The 20,837-nt window shown below is 41.6% G+C and overlaps 2 protein-coding genes across 3 annotated transcripts in view; one reads left to right on the plus strand and one right to left on the minus strand.

Moving 5' to 3' along the window:
• Positions 1 to 1,168: 1,168 nt before the first annotated feature.
• Positions 1,169 to 18,379, minus strand: rbm27 (RNA binding motif protein 27). Of its 2 annotated transcripts, XM_049591788.1 has the most exons (21): positions 18,066 to 18,379; positions 16,721 to 16,839; positions 15,584 to 15,711; positions 15,213 to 15,283; positions 14,555 to 14,766; positions 13,775 to 14,083; positions 12,871 to 13,098; positions 12,437 to 12,619; positions 11,377 to 11,523; positions 11,000 to 11,153; positions 10,254 to 10,407; positions 9,641 to 9,874; positions 9,392 to 9,523; positions 8,575 to 8,700; positions 8,297 to 8,371; positions 7,989 to 8,165; positions 7,741 to 7,845; positions 4,361 to 4,588; positions 4,133 to 4,216; positions 3,878 to 3,997; positions 1,169 to 2,338 (listed from the first exon to the last, which is right to left on the minus strand). In XM_049591788.1, the coding sequence occupies exons 1-21, from the start codon at positions 18,122 to 18,124 to the stop codon at positions 2,237 to 2,239; spliced, it is 3,147 nt and encodes a 1,048-aa protein (XP_049447745.1). In that variant the 5' UTR covers positions 18,125 to 18,379; the 3' UTR covers positions 1,169 to 2,236. The 2 variants fall into 2 exon arrangements, with proteins under 2 accessions (XP_049447745.1, XP_049447746.1); XM_049591789.1 differs by lacking the exon at positions 12,437 to 12,619.
• A 116-nt stretch (positions 18,380 to 18,495) lies between these two features.
• LOC125898116 (leucine--tRNA ligase, cytoplasmic-like) overlaps positions 18,496 to 20,837 on the plus strand; it is a 31,776-nt gene continuing 29,434 nt past the window's right edge. Inside the window, exons 1-6 of the mRNA XM_049591786.1 lie at positions 18,496 to 18,639; positions 19,024 to 19,145; positions 19,537 to 19,624; positions 19,758 to 19,838; positions 20,139 to 20,276; positions 20,460 to 20,621. Coding sequence (XP_049447743.1) covers positions 18,634 to 18,639; positions 19,024 to 19,145; positions 19,537 to 19,624; positions 19,758 to 19,838; positions 20,139 to 20,276; positions 20,460 to 20,621 — 597 coding nt within the window. The 5' untranslated portion in view covers positions 18,496 to 18,633. The remainder of the gene's footprint in view (positions 18,640 to 19,023; positions 19,146 to 19,536; positions 19,625 to 19,757; positions 19,839 to 20,138; positions 20,277 to 20,459; positions 20,622 to 20,837) is intronic.

Genomic DNA, 20,837 nt, shown 5'->3' on the forward strand with positions numbered 1-20,837 from the left:
AGTACTGAGTGCCAAAGAGAGACGCTTCAGCTTTCCATCGCACACCTGAACCTAATCCGATCGCCACGGAGGTTTCAGTGGGACAATGAGGTCACTGGCAGGAAGCTTGTGAGTCATCAGTCAACAGTGAGATATGCAATCAAAACAAGAGCGCTACTGACGTTGTAGGTGGGAGGAAATCGCGTCATGTGTTTCAAACAGTTCTTCACCCATGGTGCAAGTTCAAAGGAGACAAATTTTCTGTTACTGCATGTAATCCAATGCAGGAAGAGATCTGCAAGCATACTGTGCTTACATGCACATCTCTCCCCGCATGTTTTAATGTAGTGAGGCTGCTACAGTTAACGAATAGGCTCATGTATCTCCTTTGTTTTGGGGCTTCAGTCTGACTGGTTGTGTTACCGGATATGATTAGTTGAGGTGTGATAAGCATACTTCAAACAACACTTCATTAGTCTGCATGTAAACAAAGTTATTTGTTTCAGGGCAGCAACAAAAGTAAAAAAAAGTATTTTCTGTCACTGAGCACATATGAACTTAATAAACGGTATTCCTCCCACCCCAAGGATTCTAAAGTATAGTATTTGCAAAGAAGGCAAAAAACGCAAAATAAAACTTTCGTCACTGACGGTGCACACTTTGGTTGCACTTGTAGAGTGGGTTTAGAGTGCTGTCCGACAAAATTCAGGTGCAGGCGAAGCTGCTCAAATCCTATCATGAGGTGCATGACTCCCACTGCATTCCAACTGAGTGTTTTCCACAGCTTAGAAAGTTGTTGTTTTTTAAAAGAAATGTGCTACGTAGATGATAAATTTAGTGAAATAACAACGTCTGACGGGTTCAACACAAATTAAAAAAAATACACCTTGCGAATAAGCAGAGACGCTAAGCACTCTTGCTTGACCTTTTCTACCTGACTCGACCTTGTCATTTGTTTAAAATGACAGAAAGAAAGAAAACAAAAAAAGTACAACAGTAATTTCTCTTTCAAGCATTTACAAAATTTACAAAAGTAAATCACAAATCTTGTAAAAATTCAGCCATGTGCTGATTGTGTAAGGCAAAGAAAATTATATTATATTAATATATATATACATATATATATATATATATATATATATATATATATATATATATATATATATATATATATATATATATATATATTTTAAAATCAACTGTTCAGTATTACATTCAAACACCTGTCTATGGATCTCACATTTTTTTTTTTTTTTCAAATGGGTGATGTGATCCTTGTCCTGTCAGGCCCTTTAGACGACCAGGAGACAGAATAAAACAAGTGGAAAAATGTTACACACTCTTAGAAAATCTAGAACACCTGTGTGGGTGTTTGTATTTACACAGAGTGGCACTGGACATTTAGTGAGCAACAAAACACACGCGGGGAAAGTTTTAATATTTACTACAAGACTGTATCTGACGTGCATGGACACGGCAATTTGTAAACATAGGTTAGATTTATCTATTGCACTGGCATCCTTCTGTACCTGCACTGGCTCTAATATGGGTATGGTACAGTGTCAGCACCTGTGGGTGCTGGGCAGGGGTGGCTCTGTTTATATAGAACATGCAAACTAGCATGTAATCATGCCAGCAGTGAGTCACTGTCAAAAATATTTGGATCTTTAAACACGTTGGGGCTTAACCACAGCAAAACAAAGTGAACAAAGTGAAATGGAGAACCATACCATACTGTGCCAATATAGGTACGGCACAGTGCATTTACGCAGTGGAAAAATAAATAAATATCTCTCTGGTAGCAACAGAGAAAGTTCTATGGGTGGAGGAATGGCTGTCTCTAAACTAAGGACAAGATTTTTCAAAAAATTGGTGAGAAAAGAGCTTAAATACAGTATGTATAAAAATACTATTCACAGTAGACACAAATGTTGTGCATTACTGATATTAATCATCTGGTATGCACACTGAAACTTACATAGGTTTTTCTATCTATAAGAACAACTTAACATTTATCCTTCTCAGCAAAAGTGAGATGTTTTAAATAACCGAGGGACACAAAAACTGTCGGCCCTCTAGACTTCTTGTGATGTACAGTAAAGACGATTTACTTTGATTAGAGTCTAAAATTACTTAGTTTGAAATACTGGAAAGGAAAAAAAAGGTGAGTTTCGTTGTGTTGATTTTATCTGCACAGGGGGGGATAAAGTAACGATGGATTCTGCTGGGGAGTAGGTCGCGACGAATCACAATGCCTTCATCGTCTCCAGGATCGGCTTTCGTACTCGTCGTCTTCATCGTCGTCTTCTTCCTCCTCCTCTTCCTCCTCCTCACCAGGTAAATAAGAGCTAGCTTCCTTCTGTTTGGATGAAAAAACATAAATGTATTGTATGTATTGTTTACGTTTGAACACTGAAACTGATGAGATTATGTGACAGTTTACATTGTGTCACATCATTGTGTCACATCTTGGGTCAATGCTACATGACATGAGTTTTTCAAATCTGTACTTGGACACATCTATAGGCACGACTTCATGTGTGAAACATAAAATAATTGATTAGCTGGTTAGACTGAGCTGCAGTTCTGAATAACAATAACATAATAATAAGAGATTTTCTTCCACCTGTCTGAGATGAGAAACATATCTGTAGGTTGAGACATAAAAACGAGGCATGAAAGAGGTGTATGTCACTTCCCCCCAGAAAAGTTGTTATCTATAAAACAGAGTCGATGGGAGAAACGCTGACACATGCTTACGAATATTTTGGATATGGAAAAACTGCAGATGGTGAGGTAGAAACTTGATTTGTAGAAACAGTCCAATATTTTTTAGTGCACACCATTTTTCGCTTTGGTTCGTACGTACATTTTTGAATTATGGATCCCTATGTGCTTTCTTATAAATGAGACCCCAGATCTAATATGCAAGTGATCAGACAGAATTTGTGTGCTCAAACATCACCAGGCTATCTGCATTGGTTGCTGTGGTAAGGACGTTTGCATCAGTAACCACATAGCTACGCTGGTGACACGGTTTTCTAAGGTAGAAACGAGAAATGGAGGTTTAGCATTTTGCCATCTAAATAACTGTTGCACCAGACAGACAGACATCCTCAATAGCGCTCTGCTAATCGTAGCATTGATTATGCTAGGCACTTCCATTATTCTGGATTTCATGTCATGGTCGTGTATCACATTGCCAGTAACTCAAAAGACACTTTGAAACTCGATTTGAGTGGACAGAGCGTTTGATTCTGTAGAAATCGGATTGGAAATGCATTTCGAACCCCCTCCAAATGTGGTTTGGATCTGATTTGTTTTGTTGACTTGACTTCATAAAATCAAGCTCTAGATACAGTCTTAATATGCCAAAAATGGATTTGGGCTGGTGGTCTGAATGATGCCCAACACTTCTGTCCCTTTCTCTCTGAGGCCTCAGACACCAGCCTGGCACTGCTATTCATCAATGGGTTCTCTGTTGAAGTATTCTCGTCCCTGTCACACAAAAACTCGTCCCTTCAGGTCATTAAACTCACTTGCACTAAACAGAGACTGCGACCTCAAAAACCCAACCAAAAACAGAAAATTACAGTATGAGGATTTCACCTGACAGTAATGCAGTTTTTACTCAAAGGGCTACGATGCTCTTAGTACTGCGAGGCTTGCCCTGATTTTCCATGGGGAGCAGCAGTGAAAAATTTAAAAGCACTGGAAAGAAATGTACAAGTAAAAAAAATCTGTGAATATAACTAAAACTTCCAAAAGTTCCCCCTCTTAGGATTTCAAGTTGTAATATACATGGAGCTCCTTTCCTGGTTTCTGGGTGGCTTTATGTTACTCATGATAACACGTGACGCCATGTTCGACTTTAAATGCCTGGGTTTTTCTGTCATACCGTATTGTCCTCATCTTTAGCCTCCTCCTCCTCTGGCTCTGTTGTTATGGAGGGCGTCTTGGGCTTGTACCAGGAAATCTGCAGCACACGACCTTTGAACTTAGCTCCCTGGTTAGCAGCCTAGAAAACAAAACAGCAGTTCCAAGTTTTACATTTATATTTTAATATCATTTAATTTTAGGTGATTAGACAGAGAAAAGAGGGCAAGAAAAAAGGTAAAGATGGACTGGTCCAATTTAGAGTCATGTGACTTACATTCTCTGCTTCGCTTCGCGTCTTAAAGGTCATGACGACACTGTTGGCGTCTTGGTCGCGGACATCCTCAATCTCCCCAAATTTCTGTTGAAAGAAAAACAAAAAAAAAAATCTCTATAAATTGCAGTATAACTGTTCAATAATCAACCTAATCATGTTGTCAGTGTAACTCCTGAAGCTGTAACTAAAAAAAAAAAAACAAAAAAAACAAAAAGTAACAGTCCTCACCACAAAGTGCGGCATTAGTTCTTCCTTCTCCTCCTGTGTGACCCCCAGAATAGCCAGAGCTCTGGGTCTGTGGTCAACCACCATGCGGTTTACAGTCCCGCCTCGAGCCATCATCTCCCGGCTTCGGCCCCTGCCGCGACCCATGTGCATCGAACCAGGCTCCAGTGCCATCTTCCCTCGGCCCCGACCTCTACCCGCTGGGGACCTGATCAAACCCAACCGAGTCGCCTGAAAGGGAACAGTTTGAGAAGTTTAAACATTAGAAAACAAGTGACTGGCTGCTGATTTTTCAATTACACTGACAAGAATATCTAGGCGCCACCTGGCTGTGTTAAAATAATCATTGCAAACAGATGTATGAAAATTCACCAGATTGTGTGCCTACTGTGTTTTTCAATGTGAAAAACAAACATGCCGTGATAAAACAACTTATCATGTGTGTACAAAAGAAAAAGAGAGCTTAAGCTTAAACATTGTCTAAACTTGATTCTGGCCTCCTCCTCTCTCACTCTCTGCCCTTTACCATTAGTTGTCACTCCTCCATTTTTAAAGTGACATCTCCTCGCTTCCTAACCACTCAACAGCCTCACAACCACTCTCTCACTTCTCCCTCTAATTGTCATCCTGCAATTTTCTTACAAGGACCAGCAGCTCAAACTTTAATGAGACGCGGCTCCATCAGTGTAGGACCTGGGTCTGATTTGGCTTCGTTAGCGGCTGCTCCTCTGGGCTTGCTTAAGTGGCTTCAGTTTAATGTGCAGAAGAAGGGCTGGGTTTGGATGGATGGAGGGGGGGGGGGTTATGCATTTTTAACAACTAGTTAATTTAGGACCCGCAGGGGTAGAGGAGGAAAAAAAAAAACATGCTAGGCAGGGTGTTGCTAACAAAATCTATGTTCTTGTTAGGCTGATCCTGTGACACAGACGACCTCATGCGCTGCCAGTTTGGAGGGGGGAGGAGATGAGGGCTACATCTGATCTGACTCTCAGCCTTTGATGCAGCTTAGAGCAATTTTCTCTTTTCATGGATAACAAAATAAAACAAAAAATACATTTTCTGATGCACAGTCACAGCAAATACACTCACAGGCCCCTTTTACACTGCTAGATTTTCCACTAATGTTGGGCCGTTTTGCTGGCAAGCTGCAAGCGTTTAGACACACAGAGCTGGATTGGAGAGTTGATCCGAGATGCCCAGTTTTCGACCTCGTAGGGTAGTCATATTGGCAGAACCCTTTTAGTTTAAACAGACCGAGGCGGCCTTCCCCAACGGGAGGGGCTGTTGAAGACTTGTGGGAGGAGCTGTTGATGATGCCACATGTGCGACCCTCTGGCGGTGGATAAACAGGAAACAGCTGATAGTAGGAATTAGCGAGCAGCTAGTAGCAAGAGGGAAACGCAAACCTGACAGACACTGTAAAGATGAGCAACTGGGGAGACAAAGAATTGCGCATCCTCCTTGCCCTCGCAAACGAAGAGGCCATTAACCGTCAGATGACAGGGACGGTGAAGGACGGGCCAGCTTACAAGAGAATGGCCAAAGGACTGACCGGCTGCGACTTCCCTCCCACGTCACTGTTTACGTCACACGCTGAGCTACACGTTTTGTTACTTGCTCGCGCCCCCCATTGCCCCGAAAAAGGCGCATTCTGTATAAACAAAAGTAGGTAGGCGGTATTTTGCTGCACTCCCCGATTTTGTTTTTATACTGCCAATGCTGAAAAAAGTAGTTATGGTGGAATGAAGCCTCATGAAGCATTTTCATTTTCACCCACTAGATGGTGCTCTTGGTTTAAAGAGAGAGGCTAAAGAATAGAAATCTGGTGTGTTTTAAACATTTTGTTGAACAAAAAGCGCCATCTAGTGGGCTCAGAAAATAAAGAAAGTAATTCATGAGGCTTCATGAGGCCATCACTAGAAAAAAGACTGATTGAGCTTTCCTACGAATTTGCACAATTCCTATTTAAAAAGGGCTACAGATTCACGACATGTGAAATGTCAGAAATAATCATGAACTCAAATCTTATAGCATCAATAAGAAGATATGCAGGTTAACATCCATATGTTTCAAATTCCATCAAACCATATTGTGAAATACATTATTCTTACCATGTATCATGAGTATGGAAAACGATATATCTGGGGATTTTAACCCACCTGGATTGATACAATGCTGTAAACTTGAATTCAGACATAGAAAGGCTGTGTGACTGCAAACTGTCTAGCATGTGTCTTTTTATTATTATCACTCTATGCCCTTTAATGCTCATTTGTAACTCACAAACTGATCATACATTGATACCTACATAATTAAACTCTAATAAAATATCCCTGAAAGCATGATTTGCATCCCCTCTTTCAGGTTTAATACTACCAAAAGTGACATTTAAATTGTGCAGAATTCATTATAGTTGCAATGTATGACTTTCTTTGACAAGAAATTTTCTAGTTATTACATTTTGACAAACCTCATAGACTGACTGTGTATGTACATCAGCCAGCCATTGTATACAATACTACCTCACTTAATTATTCAAGATGCTCAGTGTTAGTGTACACTAATTACACAAATTTATTATAATACAACATATACAGCCTGAGTCTACAGAGGCCCATTCAGTCCAATTACATTCGTAACAGAGCACCTGTACACACCGATCAACTGTGAATTGGCTCATTACAGATTAGTGCTCAAGTGTTTCAAAGCTTCCATTCACTCTAACTGAATCTACACCGATTAACCAAAACATTCAAACCACTGGTGGGGAAGTGAATAAAATAAATAATCTCAATACAATGCAATGTTCTGCTGGGAAACCTTCTTTCCTAGCATTCATGTACGTAGATGTCACTTGACACGCTTCATCCACTCAAACACAGACCAAGCACACCCCCTCATGACGACAGCACTCCTCAAACAGACACACGCGCCACGCCACACTGCAGAAACTGAGCAATGTGACAAAGAGCTCAATGTATTGACCTGGCCTCAAAACTCCCCTGATCCCAATCTGATCAAGTATTTGTGGGATGTGGTAGACTTAATAACTAATCAATTAATTTAAGAAACTAATGATTAATCAACAACAAAATAATTGTTAGATACAGCCCTATCTAGATGTGCATGTTATTTTCTCTTTTCTTCTTCTACTCAATCACGCAGTGCTGAGTGATATATGCAGCCATTATCTTGCTTGCTGACTTCCTCTGAGGCATTTCTTGGTATCACATCCTCAAATTCAGCCCTCAAGAAAAGTGCTGATGATGAAAGATGCTGTCACTATCTGTCTCTTTGTGACTGATCCGTTTGTCGCAGTGTTCGCTATGTTTTCAGATTGTTGGCCTGTGGTTATGTACTGCGCATGTGTGTGTGTCTATTACCTCCACCTGTAACTGTCCCAATTTTCTCTTAAGGTCTGTTGTATCCTCTCCGGAGCTCATCTTCTTGTGAAAGTCCAGCTCAGCATCTAGCAGTTCCTTCTGGGCCTGGTCACAGGTCATGTAAAAGGAGGTCAGTTGTTATGTTGCGCACACTTTCAAAACAGATTTACACTGACAGAACAGAACTTAACTTGACTTTCTTTGTGTCAAGGAGATGACCCACACCATCTGAACAGGCCCAAACTTACATCAGTCTTGGTCTTGGACTGGTTGTGGTTGGTTTTGGCACTGGAGACCTGGGAGGCAGGGTTCATTTCATTCTGCAGCTGTGCGATCTTCTCCGTCAGCTCCTTCAGGGTCTTCATGATGTTGGCTCTCTCCTCGGGTTTCATCCCTCTGTTCTTTTCCAGGCGGTTTATCAAGGCCTGGAAGAAGGAGGACAAGCAGTGAGACAGCAGAAAGTGTAAGAGACGGGAACAACTGTAAACGAATGAGTAAAGATTACAGAAGAGTTTCAGAGATAAATGAAAGGAAGGGTCGTTGAGGCCAGACTTACCTTCTGACACTCAATCTGTGTCTTTAGCATCTCTTGCTTCTTCTTCCTCATGTCCTGCTGGAGTTTTAACGCCTCCTAAATGACAAAAAAAAAAAAAAAAATCACAAATAAAACACATTCACGGAGGATGAAAAGACAACATTTGCTGCTGGTGGATGTTTCATTTCTCAGTGGCGGCCTGCTTCTCGCCGGTGGCCCCCATGAGAAACAAATGACTAATCCCAGCTCTGCTATTCTCGTACCAGTCAAAATATGTATTAAAAAATAAAGCCGCATGCCTGTTTCTTCTTGAGGACTTCCTGTGCTTCTAGTGCTTTTCCCGTTTTCCCAAGGCTCTTTGAGGATGACTTGAGGGCTGTGGAAGTGTAGGGACCCTTCTGGGTGTTTGTCAGTGCAGGCGCCACCTGAGTGCCCCAGAGAGAGAGACAGAGAGAGCGAGCGACACATTTAGGTCATCTGAATGAGCTTGTATACAGCTGCAATAGACATGAGCTGTTAAGTGCCAACAAATGATTATTTATTCTCCTGCACTGCTCTTACTCCGATATCTTCTTAAGATTTGTGAGACTGGCTGGGCAGTGTTACTGGACTGCATTCGTCGTGTCTTTGAGGTCTCTAGATTCATAGCAATGACAGTGTTCTCCTATTTGCAATGGCACACACCGCAGGGCTAAGTGTGTTGGTCCTGATATTGGTGTATTAAAAATATTCCACCTACTTTGTGTTGTAGCTTCTTTGACAGACAACTGGCAGACAAAGCTCTCCCTGTTATTTGGAGAGCCTCTTGATGGAGGCACTGACTGACAGTCCTGATAATATCATACTGAGAATGCCAATGCGCTTAACTAAGATAATTATTATGGTTAACATTATACCTGCTTAAACATCAGCATGTTAGCATGTTACTACTGTGCGTAAATACAGCCTCACAGGCCTGTGTAATTTGGTCAACTTAACTTATCACTCAGTGTTCTTGATATTATCTGTATCCTGCTGTAGATATGAACAAGTGTGTGATTTATTTGAAAATGCTTTTTCTTCCGGGGCTGGCATCACCTGACAGACACACACATACACACACAGACTGAAACGTACAGTGACCATGTCTGTGTTTGGGTTCAGGCTGTCCGGCTTAGTTGTAACTGTGACCCCAGGCGCTGCTGGCACGCGATGCTTGGGTACAGTCTTGTTCAACACGTATGCTGCTGGATTGTGCTGCTTGATCCCCTGCAGATAAAAGGAAAGGGAGAAAAATGTCTCTCCGATGAAAGGATGCAAAAGTGTGGCAAGGCTGAGGGATCAGCACGAAAAGACAACGGGTATGTTTCAGCTCTTCATACTAACCTTATGCATGTTGCCGTGCTGCGGCCCCTGGCTGGGCGTGATCCCGGCAGCCTGGCTCCCTGAGCTCTGCTCCTGCTGCTGAAGCCCTGTGGCGTTGGTGCCAGGCTCGCGGTGCCAGTACACACGGATGAAGCGGTTGTTGAGGACTGCCTCGGTGCTGGATATGGCCCGTCTGGCCTCTTCGTTCTTTGTGTACTGGATCAACGCTGCCTCTGGGTCTCCTCCAAACACAACCTGGATTGAGAGTATAGTGTGCAAATCAGTGATGTGTAAAAGACGAGACAAATTCTTCTGCAGAACTTAACTTCGTGAAATTGAGCTATTCGTTGTTTTTGTCCAAAATTCAACATATTCAAATTACAAAGTCATTTAAATATTTATTTTCCAAGTTGTGTTGAGACTCAACACATATGTGAGCCATATATATTCAATGTGATGTCCTGCAACTTCTGTGAATCCTGCATTGTATGTCTGTTATGGGTTATGAGTTCTTCAATTCTCACATTTCCAATAATTCTACCATTACTAATCCTAACTTGTCAAAATGACAACCATGAAAACAAAAGAACTTTGCAGGTTCGCTTAGTGCAAAGTAGCAAATTCTGAATTTTACCTGGATGTTGACGATGGTTCCAAACTTGCTGAAGTGCTCGTTGAGCTTGGTAATGTTGTTGAGCTCACGCGGGATCTTGCGCACCTCCAACTTGGTGTTCACATAGTGATACCTCTTGGGAAAAGTGTTCTTGTGTTGGTTGTTAAAGCCTGGCCTGAAATGAGAAGAAGACAGAGTTGTTGACATCTGATGTTTGCACACAGAATTTGTTTTAAAGAAAGGAATTCTAGGCATGATCACTAACAATGAAACAGGCAGTGGAAAAAGAACCCAGACTGATGACCTCAGGTTCGAGTTTCTGCCTTCATAATGAACTTCCTGAGGCCATATAACAGTTATACTTGAAAGAAGAAGCATATGTCAACCATGGATTACAAGTAGAGCCTTTGCAACCGAAGCATCCTGGTCATGGTGATGTGGTGTGCACCTGCTTCCCACAACTGACACAAAAGATAGGCTCGTGACCTATGAGTCACCCTGGCTTGAAACAAGGCTCCCATTGCAGTGTCAGGAAATGGGGAAGGCAGCGATTTGTTTGATCAAATTTCAACCGGTCAGCTAGTTTCTTCAAATGTCTTCACGAAACAAGAACTTCTTTTGTTGCAACTTCGTTTTATCAGTGTGGGTTTGAGTTGTTGGGATCCTTGCACAAAACCCTGATGCAAGAAGGATTGTCTTAATAGGTAAGACTTCAAATTTCCTTTGATTGACACTTTTAACATGTGTGTTTCTTTTGAAATCCTTACTTCTCCATCCAGGTCTTTTTAGCTGCCGGTCCCTCAGCTGTACTTGGTCCCATTGTTCTCTTCCTGCTGTCCTGCTCCGTGTTAAAACGGGACACATTAGTTCCAGGAGTGCTGGCTGCAGTGGCAGGCTCTGTCTGGATCACTATGTTGGCAGCTACAAGACAAACACACAGACGAAACAAAGAGAAACAATAAGCATGAAGAGCTTTTGCATTTTTCTACATCCACCACAATGCTGTCATCATCATACAGGACTATCATATAAAACTAATTAACTTCTTGTCTTCCTTTTATTACAGAAGCATTCACACTTTTCCAATCAAATCCCAGTTAGTCTAGGGAAGAGTGTGAGTACTAAGCAGGCCATAACTTGTTACCTCTCGAGCCTTGTCCTTCACTGGAGGTGAGGCCGATAAGGTTGGAGCGCTGGGTCTGCACCCGAGGGATGAACTGCCGGTATGGGTTGCGACCTGCTGCAGTCAGGCCAGGCGATTCTGGGTTATAGCCCTCTGGATCATAGTTATCTAATGTAAAGAAATGAACACACACATAAATGACAAACACACTAAGGCTTAGCGGGAATATAAAACATTTTAACAGTCATTAAATAAGTGGAAAAAAATACAAAAATGAACAAAATGATCAACTAAAATTAGTACACAGTGCTGCCTGGCTACCAGTGACTTATCTAGCACACGAAATATTGTTGAGAATGTGGTGAGTTTCAAGTGTCCAAGTGACAGCAACCTGTGACAGTCTATGTTAAATACAGCTCTGAGTAGGGATTAAAATAAATATGTAATATTAAGAATAATATATACAAGCGAAGAAAATAAATTAAGGTACAACTGGATAAACTAGATGAAACTTCATAAGATGATAATTCTTATCCTGAGCCACAGCTTACTGTAAAACAATGGCAACTGAACAAAATGGGACCTTGCATGTGATTGTGAATTTGGCTGTCTCAGTTGAATTAAGGTCAAGTTTGTAATTAACTAAAAATACACCCTCCATTTAAACTAAGCCTTAGCTTCTTTCTGTTTAACTGGAATTATTCATGAGCCAAATTACGGGAAAAGCACTCAACAGAGTAAGATGTAGCAGTGAATGTTAATTGCTCTCAGCTTCTTTGTCTCTTTGGTTGATAAATAGTGCTACCCTCTGGTCAACTGCTGTTACTGCAGCCTAAGGAAAGACGAGCATCCACTATGTCACACATGGACCAACTTATGATAACAGGAAACACAAGGTACCTAAAAGTCCACAACAAAACAACTTAACTCTCACTACCCCAGTCCTTATAGTTCAACTTTGACTTTATAAAGTCATATCTACTATAGTCAAACACAAAAGAAAAAAGAAAAGCAAGAAATAGAGAGCAGGAAAAACAGAACACATTTCCCCAATCTGAATAGGAAAAGCATCGCTGCTTACATTCAGACTGGACATATTGGGGACGAAGAGACACAGATGAGGACGAGGAGGGAGGAGGTGGAAGAGGAGGAGGAGGAAGAGTAGGTGGCAGCCCCACACCCGGCGGTCCGATAGGAGGAGAAGAAGTGATCGCCGTTTGGTGGTTGGGGGTGTCAATCCCACTGGTTGCTATCAGTGGGGGTCCTGAGGGAGACAGAAGCCCAAGCTAGTGTCTCAGGTGTATCGCAGGTATGACAGTGAGTCTTTGGTTTGTGCTACTGAAATGTTTTTCATGCCACAGAGGTTGTCTTGATATGACAGTGAAGGTGGCAGGAAGTGATAACTGTTAAATGCAATGCTTCAACTTTAAGACAAAACAATTATTTTGTTTTAAGTGCCAACATATGTGATTTCTAGGAGTTGCAATTATGCACCTGAGTGGCGGTACTACTTACCAGTCATGGGGAAGACGCCCGGTGGTGGTGGCTGGCCATAGGGTGGCATCGCCGGCATCCTGAGCGGAGGAGGGGGCTCAGTGATCGGAGGCATAGGCAGGCCGGTGGGGGGCATAACAGGCGGGGGAGGGAACGGAATCATGTTTGGTAGGTTGACATCATCGACGATGAGAGGGTCGTTGCCGTGGTCGAATGGACAAAGGTCACCACGAACACAAAATCCCTTTTCTGTATGAGGCAGAAGACAGGCATCATAAATTTGCTTTTCATACATATGTAGATATTTTAGTTTAGGACAGCATAAGCAAACATCCTCTTCTCTGTAACTTTTTCCTCAGATACTCGAGTATCTATTTGTAACCTACTGTAATCCTTCTAAGGGGTTTGGGCCCTTGGAAGTAAAATTCATTCAGAAAAATAAGGATTGAAAGGAAATATGAACAAATGAAAAAAGCAATGAACAAAATGAAAGCTTGTCCAAGTTCAAAGCAGCTAAGACATACAGTATTTACCCTACAGTCTCATTAAGGACCTGGCTCCCTAGTGGCTGAGTTTGAGCACTGTGACAGATAGCAGTGTGCTTCAGGGACAGTGGGTAAGTTTAAACCCTCTTGCGTCTCTGGGGAGAGGTGGGAGCGAGCATGCTTGCTTTCCTGCCTTTCACTGGGGAGAAGAGAAGGCGTGCTAAACACTGGTCATTAGTGATGAGACTAAACAAGGCAATCAATAACCCTCATGGGAAGATAATGGTAGCGTTTATGTGGCAAACTTCAATGACCACATCGTGCACTGGGGAAATAGGCTCGTCAATAAGCTCTGGAAGGAACTTTTCAGCCAAAAACAAGAACTGATAAAAAGCAGGAAAAAAAGGCAAAGAGGAAAAGATGTCTGCCTCTGTTCTTACCATCGTAGTCCCTGCAGCGCTGTTTGAGCGAAGCACTCTTGTTGCTGAACGGCTTGCCAACACCATCTTGCCTCTGGGTGCCATAGTAGCCGGACCAGCTGTCTGTGGTGCTATCGGGCAGGTGAGCCGGTGTTGCTACGGGAACACCTCCAGCTCCCGAGACTCCGGCGGATGACGAGGAGGAAAAGGGGTGCGGAGGCGTGGGCAGGGGCAGGAGAGGTGATGGGTGCTGCTGCTGGGAGCTGGATGTGTTGGTGGAGTTGTAGCAGTCTGTATCCTTCCTTTCTAACTCAAACTTTGATTTGAAGTCTGTTAAAAACAAGCAGAAATAGAGGTTAGCAAAGCGTGAATAATTAGTACAGTAGAATAACAGACAATAGCAGACATTTAAGTTAAAAACAGCTACTTCTTTATCTTGCCAAACACAGATTTAGATTACCATAACCTTGCGGGTGATAAGGCCAATTCCAGACCGTGTTGTTGAATCCAAACTGATGTGATGGCAAAGCTGTCCACATTGCTCCTTTATCGATAACTCCCAGAAACACTGATCAACAATCCAACAGAAAACAATACAAACGGCTACATCCAGGACTCTGGTCGGTCTACTCTCAAAAATCTTGAGCACCTCTGTGCACATTACACTCAGAATGTCTCCTGCAGCACGTCTGCATCACTAATGCTCAGTTCGACTGCGCTGACGGGAGCTTCAGGAACCTCTACACTCCTGGGTCTGCTCCTCTGTGCTGTTGTTATTGGCTGTGGGGGGAACCTTCTCACCTCTGCCTCCTCTGTGCTCCCTGTCCCTGCTCTTTCCTCGGCTGCCACTCCTGCTCCTGCTGCGGCTTCGGCTCCGGCTGTAGCTCCTCCCACGGGGGCTGCCCCTGCGGCGCTCGTGACGCTCCCGCTCGCGGTGGGAGTCACTGCCACTTTTCCCGTGCCGATCAAAGTCGCGGCGCTTGCGCTCATCTCGCCTCCTGTCATCGCGGCTCCTGTGTGGTTGAGGAGTTAGAGGGAATGTATTTGAATAACTATCTTTTTGCCTGTTTTAAATGTAAGAGTCTAACAGACATCACAACGTTCTTGCAGGATTAAATCTTAGAGCAGCTAGGGCAAATGTGTGTCTCTATGACTATATCAAAACACACAACACAACTGTTACTTACAGTATAGCAGTTCTGGTATTGTTGTATTTGTTATTGACTAGGTGTGTTATAGACAAGGGACAGGTTACTCGACACCAGGGCCTTCATCAAGCTAAAACCAGGACTCGTGGGATTTCAGACTATACCCACATGTTAAGATCTCCAAACAACCAGTCAGTGCAAGATGTTTTTTTTTTTAATCAGCAGTAGGAAATCAAGGACCAGTGTATTGGAAATGTCAACACGATGACTAAGGTGCTGTATGTCTTACATGTCTTGAAACATATACATACCTGGACTCGTTGAAGTTCCTCAGAGGACTTCTTCTCCGCCTGTTTTCCCTCTCCTCCTCTGGAGTTTCAGCCTTGAGGGAAAAAAATAGTTACATGATCCAAACTCTTCTCCATTTTATGTTTTTTTTTTTTTTTTTTTATAAAACAGAAGGACATTTATATGCCATGCCCTAATACACAATGAATTATTCATCTAATCCTTTATCCAGAGCCCCTTATAGAAACAGAATCACCCTTGTTTGCTGTGCCTCCTTATCTTTAAAAGTTCTTTAAAGAGGCTTTGATATGTGACATGACTGATTTTCCTCAGGCAATACATTAATTTTCTAAGTCTTATTCTAGTTGATACATTTCTCAACAACTCTTCTTACCTCCACAACATCAGATTTCACTGCAGGTGGTTTGACTTCTTCTTTAGGGACTTCCTTGGCAGCGGGATTTCCCAGGTAGTTCTTAGTTGTCAGACATTCAAAAAGTTTATCGACAAATCCTGTTGTCTCTGTAAAGATAGCATGAATCATGTGAATAGATTTAATCTTTTACTTGAATTATGTGCAGTTTTGCCCATTCCCCCTTAACGAGTATATTTACCCTCAGGCATTAAATGTTCCTCCTGAATCACACTACACTAAGAATTTCTGTGCTCCTGGCTGCACTAAATATATCCAGAGTCTAATAAACATCAAGTAAGTAACGACAGACACAGCAAAAAAAAAAAAAAAAAAGATTAAATAAGGAAAAGCTACTTGATAAAAGCTTAACATAACAAAAAGACACAACGACAGAAGTGCAATCCACAAAAAAATTTCAAGTGCTAATTTGAACAATTTATTTTAATGCAATCTTTAAGTATTTTATTTCAAAGATTGTAGACTGTAGGCCTAATAGTTAAGTTCTGACAGGCTCTAGAGTTAGTATGTTCATTCGTGACCTTGTGCTGTGCTTTTGTACAGAAATAAATAAGGTGTCAGAGAATTTTAACTTCAATCAGCAGCTGTTCGGGGGGAAAAAAAGCTAAGATGTCATTACAAGGGCACAGAACTAAACTTAAGGTTTCAACCCTGAATTCTCAACACAAGTAATGGCTGAGATGTATATTCATCATCAACCCAATCAAATTCTGCAATTGTGATTGTACTCTGCAATTACAAATAAAGTGAAACCAATAAATCATTTCATCCATTCAAGGGTAAAAATCACAATTCAGCTCAAGCAAAACAACTTGATGCTTCATGTGATACAGACTGCAGACATTAGAGGGGGGAAAAAGTACTTTCATATTATGTAACACACCCTCTGGTGGCCATATTGATGATCCACAAGTAGTAAAATTGTGATCATTTACAGCTGATTGCAGCTATAAATCTATAACTTAAAGTAACTAGTAGCTTGTTTGTGCAATAATGGAAATCTCAGCTGGAGAAAAACCTCCTGCCCAACTTTCTTGACCAGCAACAGCATGTTGCATTCACTCACACTGGCAGAGAAGCTCTGCACAGCTTTCATACCTTTTTGTAAGAAGACATCAAGCTGATCGGCACAAAGTGCTTTCAGCTCTTTCTCCGGTTTGTCCTTCTTCACAAGAGCCACCACATAGTTGGCTAATGCAGACGGGTCAGCATCACATCTGTAAGTTAAAATATAAACATTCTCAGTTTCAGCTTCTACAAAACTGAGAGAGAAAATGGAATGCAAAGTCATAAGTAAACCATCTGCAATTTGCTGTATGTCAGTGAAGTGTGCTGTCCAGTGGTGCCGAACTATCTATGCATGCATATCAAAACAAACCTGAACACAACAATACCTGCAGGGAATAACACTGCTGCAAAAACCTCAAAAAATAGCATCCAAACTTTTAAACCAAATGACCAACCATATTCTTTTTCACACAAAATATTTACACGCCAACAGGTCATGCTATAAGTCCTGGTGGGACTATTACAACACCATTACAGACACACAAAGCCACAGGAAAGAAAGCAGTCTTGACAACTCCATGCTAATATATAACCAGCTACACAACTAAATGGCTCATGTATTGGAGAAAACTACCTCCACTTCCACTTGGCCTTTATCAACCAATAGGATCAGAGTTTAATGTGCTTGAATAAGCTGATATCAGTGAGAATTGTTTTTGTAAAGTGGATAAATGCAGCACTTTTGAGAGCATGTCTTTATATGTGAGACAGTAGATGACTGTTGCTGCGTCCCCTCAACAGTGCCTGTGGGCATGTTGCTCCTCTTTATATTTATTATAATATTAAATAAAACATTTAACACATATGAAATCCATGAATGTAGCTATGTGGGTTCTTTGGCAAGAAGTGTATCCTCTTATAAACACAGTGTGACTTTACATGTAGAGAGGGACAAAGAGTCAGAGTGTGTGTAGCTATAGTAACTCAAAGAACAAACACTTCATTATACATCCTTAAACACATCTATGACTCAGTAACGTGGCGCTGGATATAGTCTAACAGATTCAACACTTATTTTAAACTCGAGCAACAGCATACAAGTTATCTGCTGTAGCTTAATAGCTTGCTAAAGAGCTGTGATAAAGTCAGATTACCGTTGGCTAACGACGTGCCTAACTACCCATACATATAAGTGCGCCAAACACTCGACTTCGTGCACAATTTTCATTTGTTTAACGTTAGGTAATGCGAAGTCCCGCTGTCTCCCTTTGCTATGAAAAGCCAGCTAGCGGCAATGGTGGTTTGCTAACTCGTGCAAGAATTTGCCATCAGATTCTAGCAAGCCCCCCCATTGATGGCTGGCTAGCCCAGTGGCTAGCTAGCTAGCGTAGCTACGTAGCGTGCAAGCTAAATGTCATTTCGATTCAACACTCACATTGGCTCCAGGAGTTTTGCCAGCCACGACTTCAAGGCTTCAACATTCTCTATGATCATCGTGAGAAAGACTATAATACTGTCTATGAAATGAAAGTGCGTTTCGATAACCCTGCTTTCATCGTCTATAAATTTATAAGCTTTAAGGCCTTCTGTCTGTCTTCACTGGCAGGTCGGACAAAAGTGTTTTACGGCATGGCAACACAAGTTGAGTTGTCGTAACGCAGGCCAGACGACGGACGTTATAACAATATCGTGTCATTATTCAACCGTCATTTATTTATTTAATATCAGCGGCCCTGCCTTGTGTATTACAGTATATAATATTAAACAAATAATTAATAAATGAATAAAAGTCATAATTCGCTAACGTTTGCTAGATATCTAAAGATACGACTCGTGAAAAGTTCTTCGGACTCCATTTCCCAGGAACCCATGCGAGAAGCTGATTGTGGGTGTCATCAGCCAGGCACCGGTGGCGTGGGTTTCCCTTGTCAAACTGGAAACTATTTCTACTGTTTCTTCTGTCTAAACAACAGACTAATTAGTTGCTCTTAATTTGGGTCAAAATGACGGTAGGTCCAATTCTCACTTTACCTTCTGTACAGAATGATTAATGCGGGTTTATAGGCAGTGGTGGCGTTATTTTTCATTAATTTACTGTAGCTGTTAGCTAAGTTAGCTAACATGAGCTAACGTGTAGTTGTCGAGCAAACTGCAGAAATAGCCTTGAAAGAAACTGGACTCAGCTGGACGAGAGAAAACAGCTGTTTTCTTGTTAAACACGTTCATTTTTTTCAGCTATTTAATATTCTGTTCTCATCTAGTGTTTTCTCGAGCACTCAACAGTTTCTTTGAAGTGTATTTTTCTTACTAAATCACCTGTAATCAGTCCACTTGCAGCTGTAACTGTAATATTTCTCTAATACACTGGGATGTATCTCGTCATTGTATCCCAGGAGCGGAAGGGAACAGCAAAGCTGGACTATTTGAGAAAGATTGAGACAGAGATCCAGGAGAAATGGGAGAAGGAGAAGACATTTGAGCATGATGCACCAACCACAGTTGGGGAAAGCACCAAGTGAGTATCTGTTTTCATGAGAAAGGACCATGTGTTGTATTCCCAAAGAGCTTTGCTCTGTTACACACACACTTGCAATTCACATAAATTGCCGTGCTCATGAATGTCAGAGCAGTTTTTGCAGGTGTACTTCCTTTCTGATGCAACTATAAGCACTCAGTGTTAATAATAGGTATTGCAGTAGGTATGTTGTTGCCGTTGGGAAAACACACAAAACAAGCCATGCAAGTGTGGGTGAAGCTCTGAACTTGAGTAGTGTAGTCAGCACTGGTTGCTGCATGTCATTTCACAGTGTACACCACTTTGCTTGGGAAAAACATACCAGATATGAAATCCTTATGGTCTCAGCTCCATATTTTACATATTTTAACTAACCTTTTTTTCCTTCCAGCAAAACCAAGTACTTTGTCACCTTCCCCTACCCTTACATGAATGGCCGATTGCACCTGGGCCACACTTTTAGCTTGTCAAAGTGTGAGGTAAGGTTACAGACAGAGAGGAATGCTAAGAAATTAACTTCCTCATTTTGCACCTATGAGAGATACTTGAGATGCAGATATTCACCTCATAATCCCTGGTCTCTAACTCACTGCTGTTTTTTTTTTCTTATAGTTTGCTGTTGGTTACCAGGCTCTGAAAGGGAAGAAATGCCTCTTCCCATTTGGGCTGCACTGCACAGGAATGCCAATTAAAGTTAGTGTTTTCTTTTCATTCATCCATCATATGTAGTTGTGCAATGATATACATATGTTAGGGTTGTTTAAGGTATAATTGCCTAACATAATCTTTCCACCTGTCATTTAAAAAACACAAGTTATCACCAACTACAGTCATTCGTTAAAATTAAAGGAAATAAAATGACAAACCCACTGCTGCATTTACTGATATTTTACTCAACATTTCGTACTTCATCCCTGTCTTCAACCCTTACACACATGGCCTTTTCTTTCTTTCTGGTATTCATGAATGATGCACCCATATTGTATCCAACAGGCCTGTGCGGACAAGCTGAAGAGAGAGATGGAGTTGTATGGAAACCCTCCACAGTTCCCAGATGAAGAGGAAGAGGAGAAGGAGAAGCCAAAGCCAGCTGATGAAATCATCATCAAAGACAAAGCAAAGGGCAAGAAGGTCAGGATCTGAGGGACTGGACTGATGACATTTTCCACATTGGGAAGAAAAAATACAGAATTTTGTGAATTATTTTGTCACTTACAACTAGGAGTCATACTAAGCTTTCCTTTTGTTTCTGCATTCACAAAGCGTGTGTCAGTTTACATCATTTTTATCTCTCTTTTTTTATTCCCCTGTTAGAGCAAAGCAGCGGCCAAATCTGGATCTGCCACTTACCAGTGGGACATTATGAGGTCTTTGGGACTGACTGATGAGGAGATTTCCAAGTTTGCCAATGCTGAGCACTGGCTGGAGTACTTCCCTCCTCTAGCTGTCAAAGACCTCAAACTGATGGGAGTCAAGGTGACTAATTATAACCATGTAGCTCTAGTAAACAACTGTCTTTGTTTTGTTTCTGTATGAAATACAGTTTACTGTTGAGCCTACTTGCAATGCCATTAGGCTAAATTATCTAAACGTATGTTTTAAGAGGTACACATTGGAGTGACGTGCCCGTTGCTATTCATTTGTTTGATGCCCTGAATTCACTAGAATGTATTCACCCTGAATGTTATTAAA

This window comes from Epinephelus fuscoguttatus, linkage group LG12 (assembly GCF_011397635.1).
Source record: "Epinephelus fuscoguttatus linkage group LG12, E.fuscoguttatus.final_Chr_v1".
NCBI classification, from domain to species: domain Eukaryota; kingdom Metazoa; phylum Chordata; class Actinopteri; order Perciformes; family Serranidae; genus Epinephelus; species Epinephelus fuscoguttatus.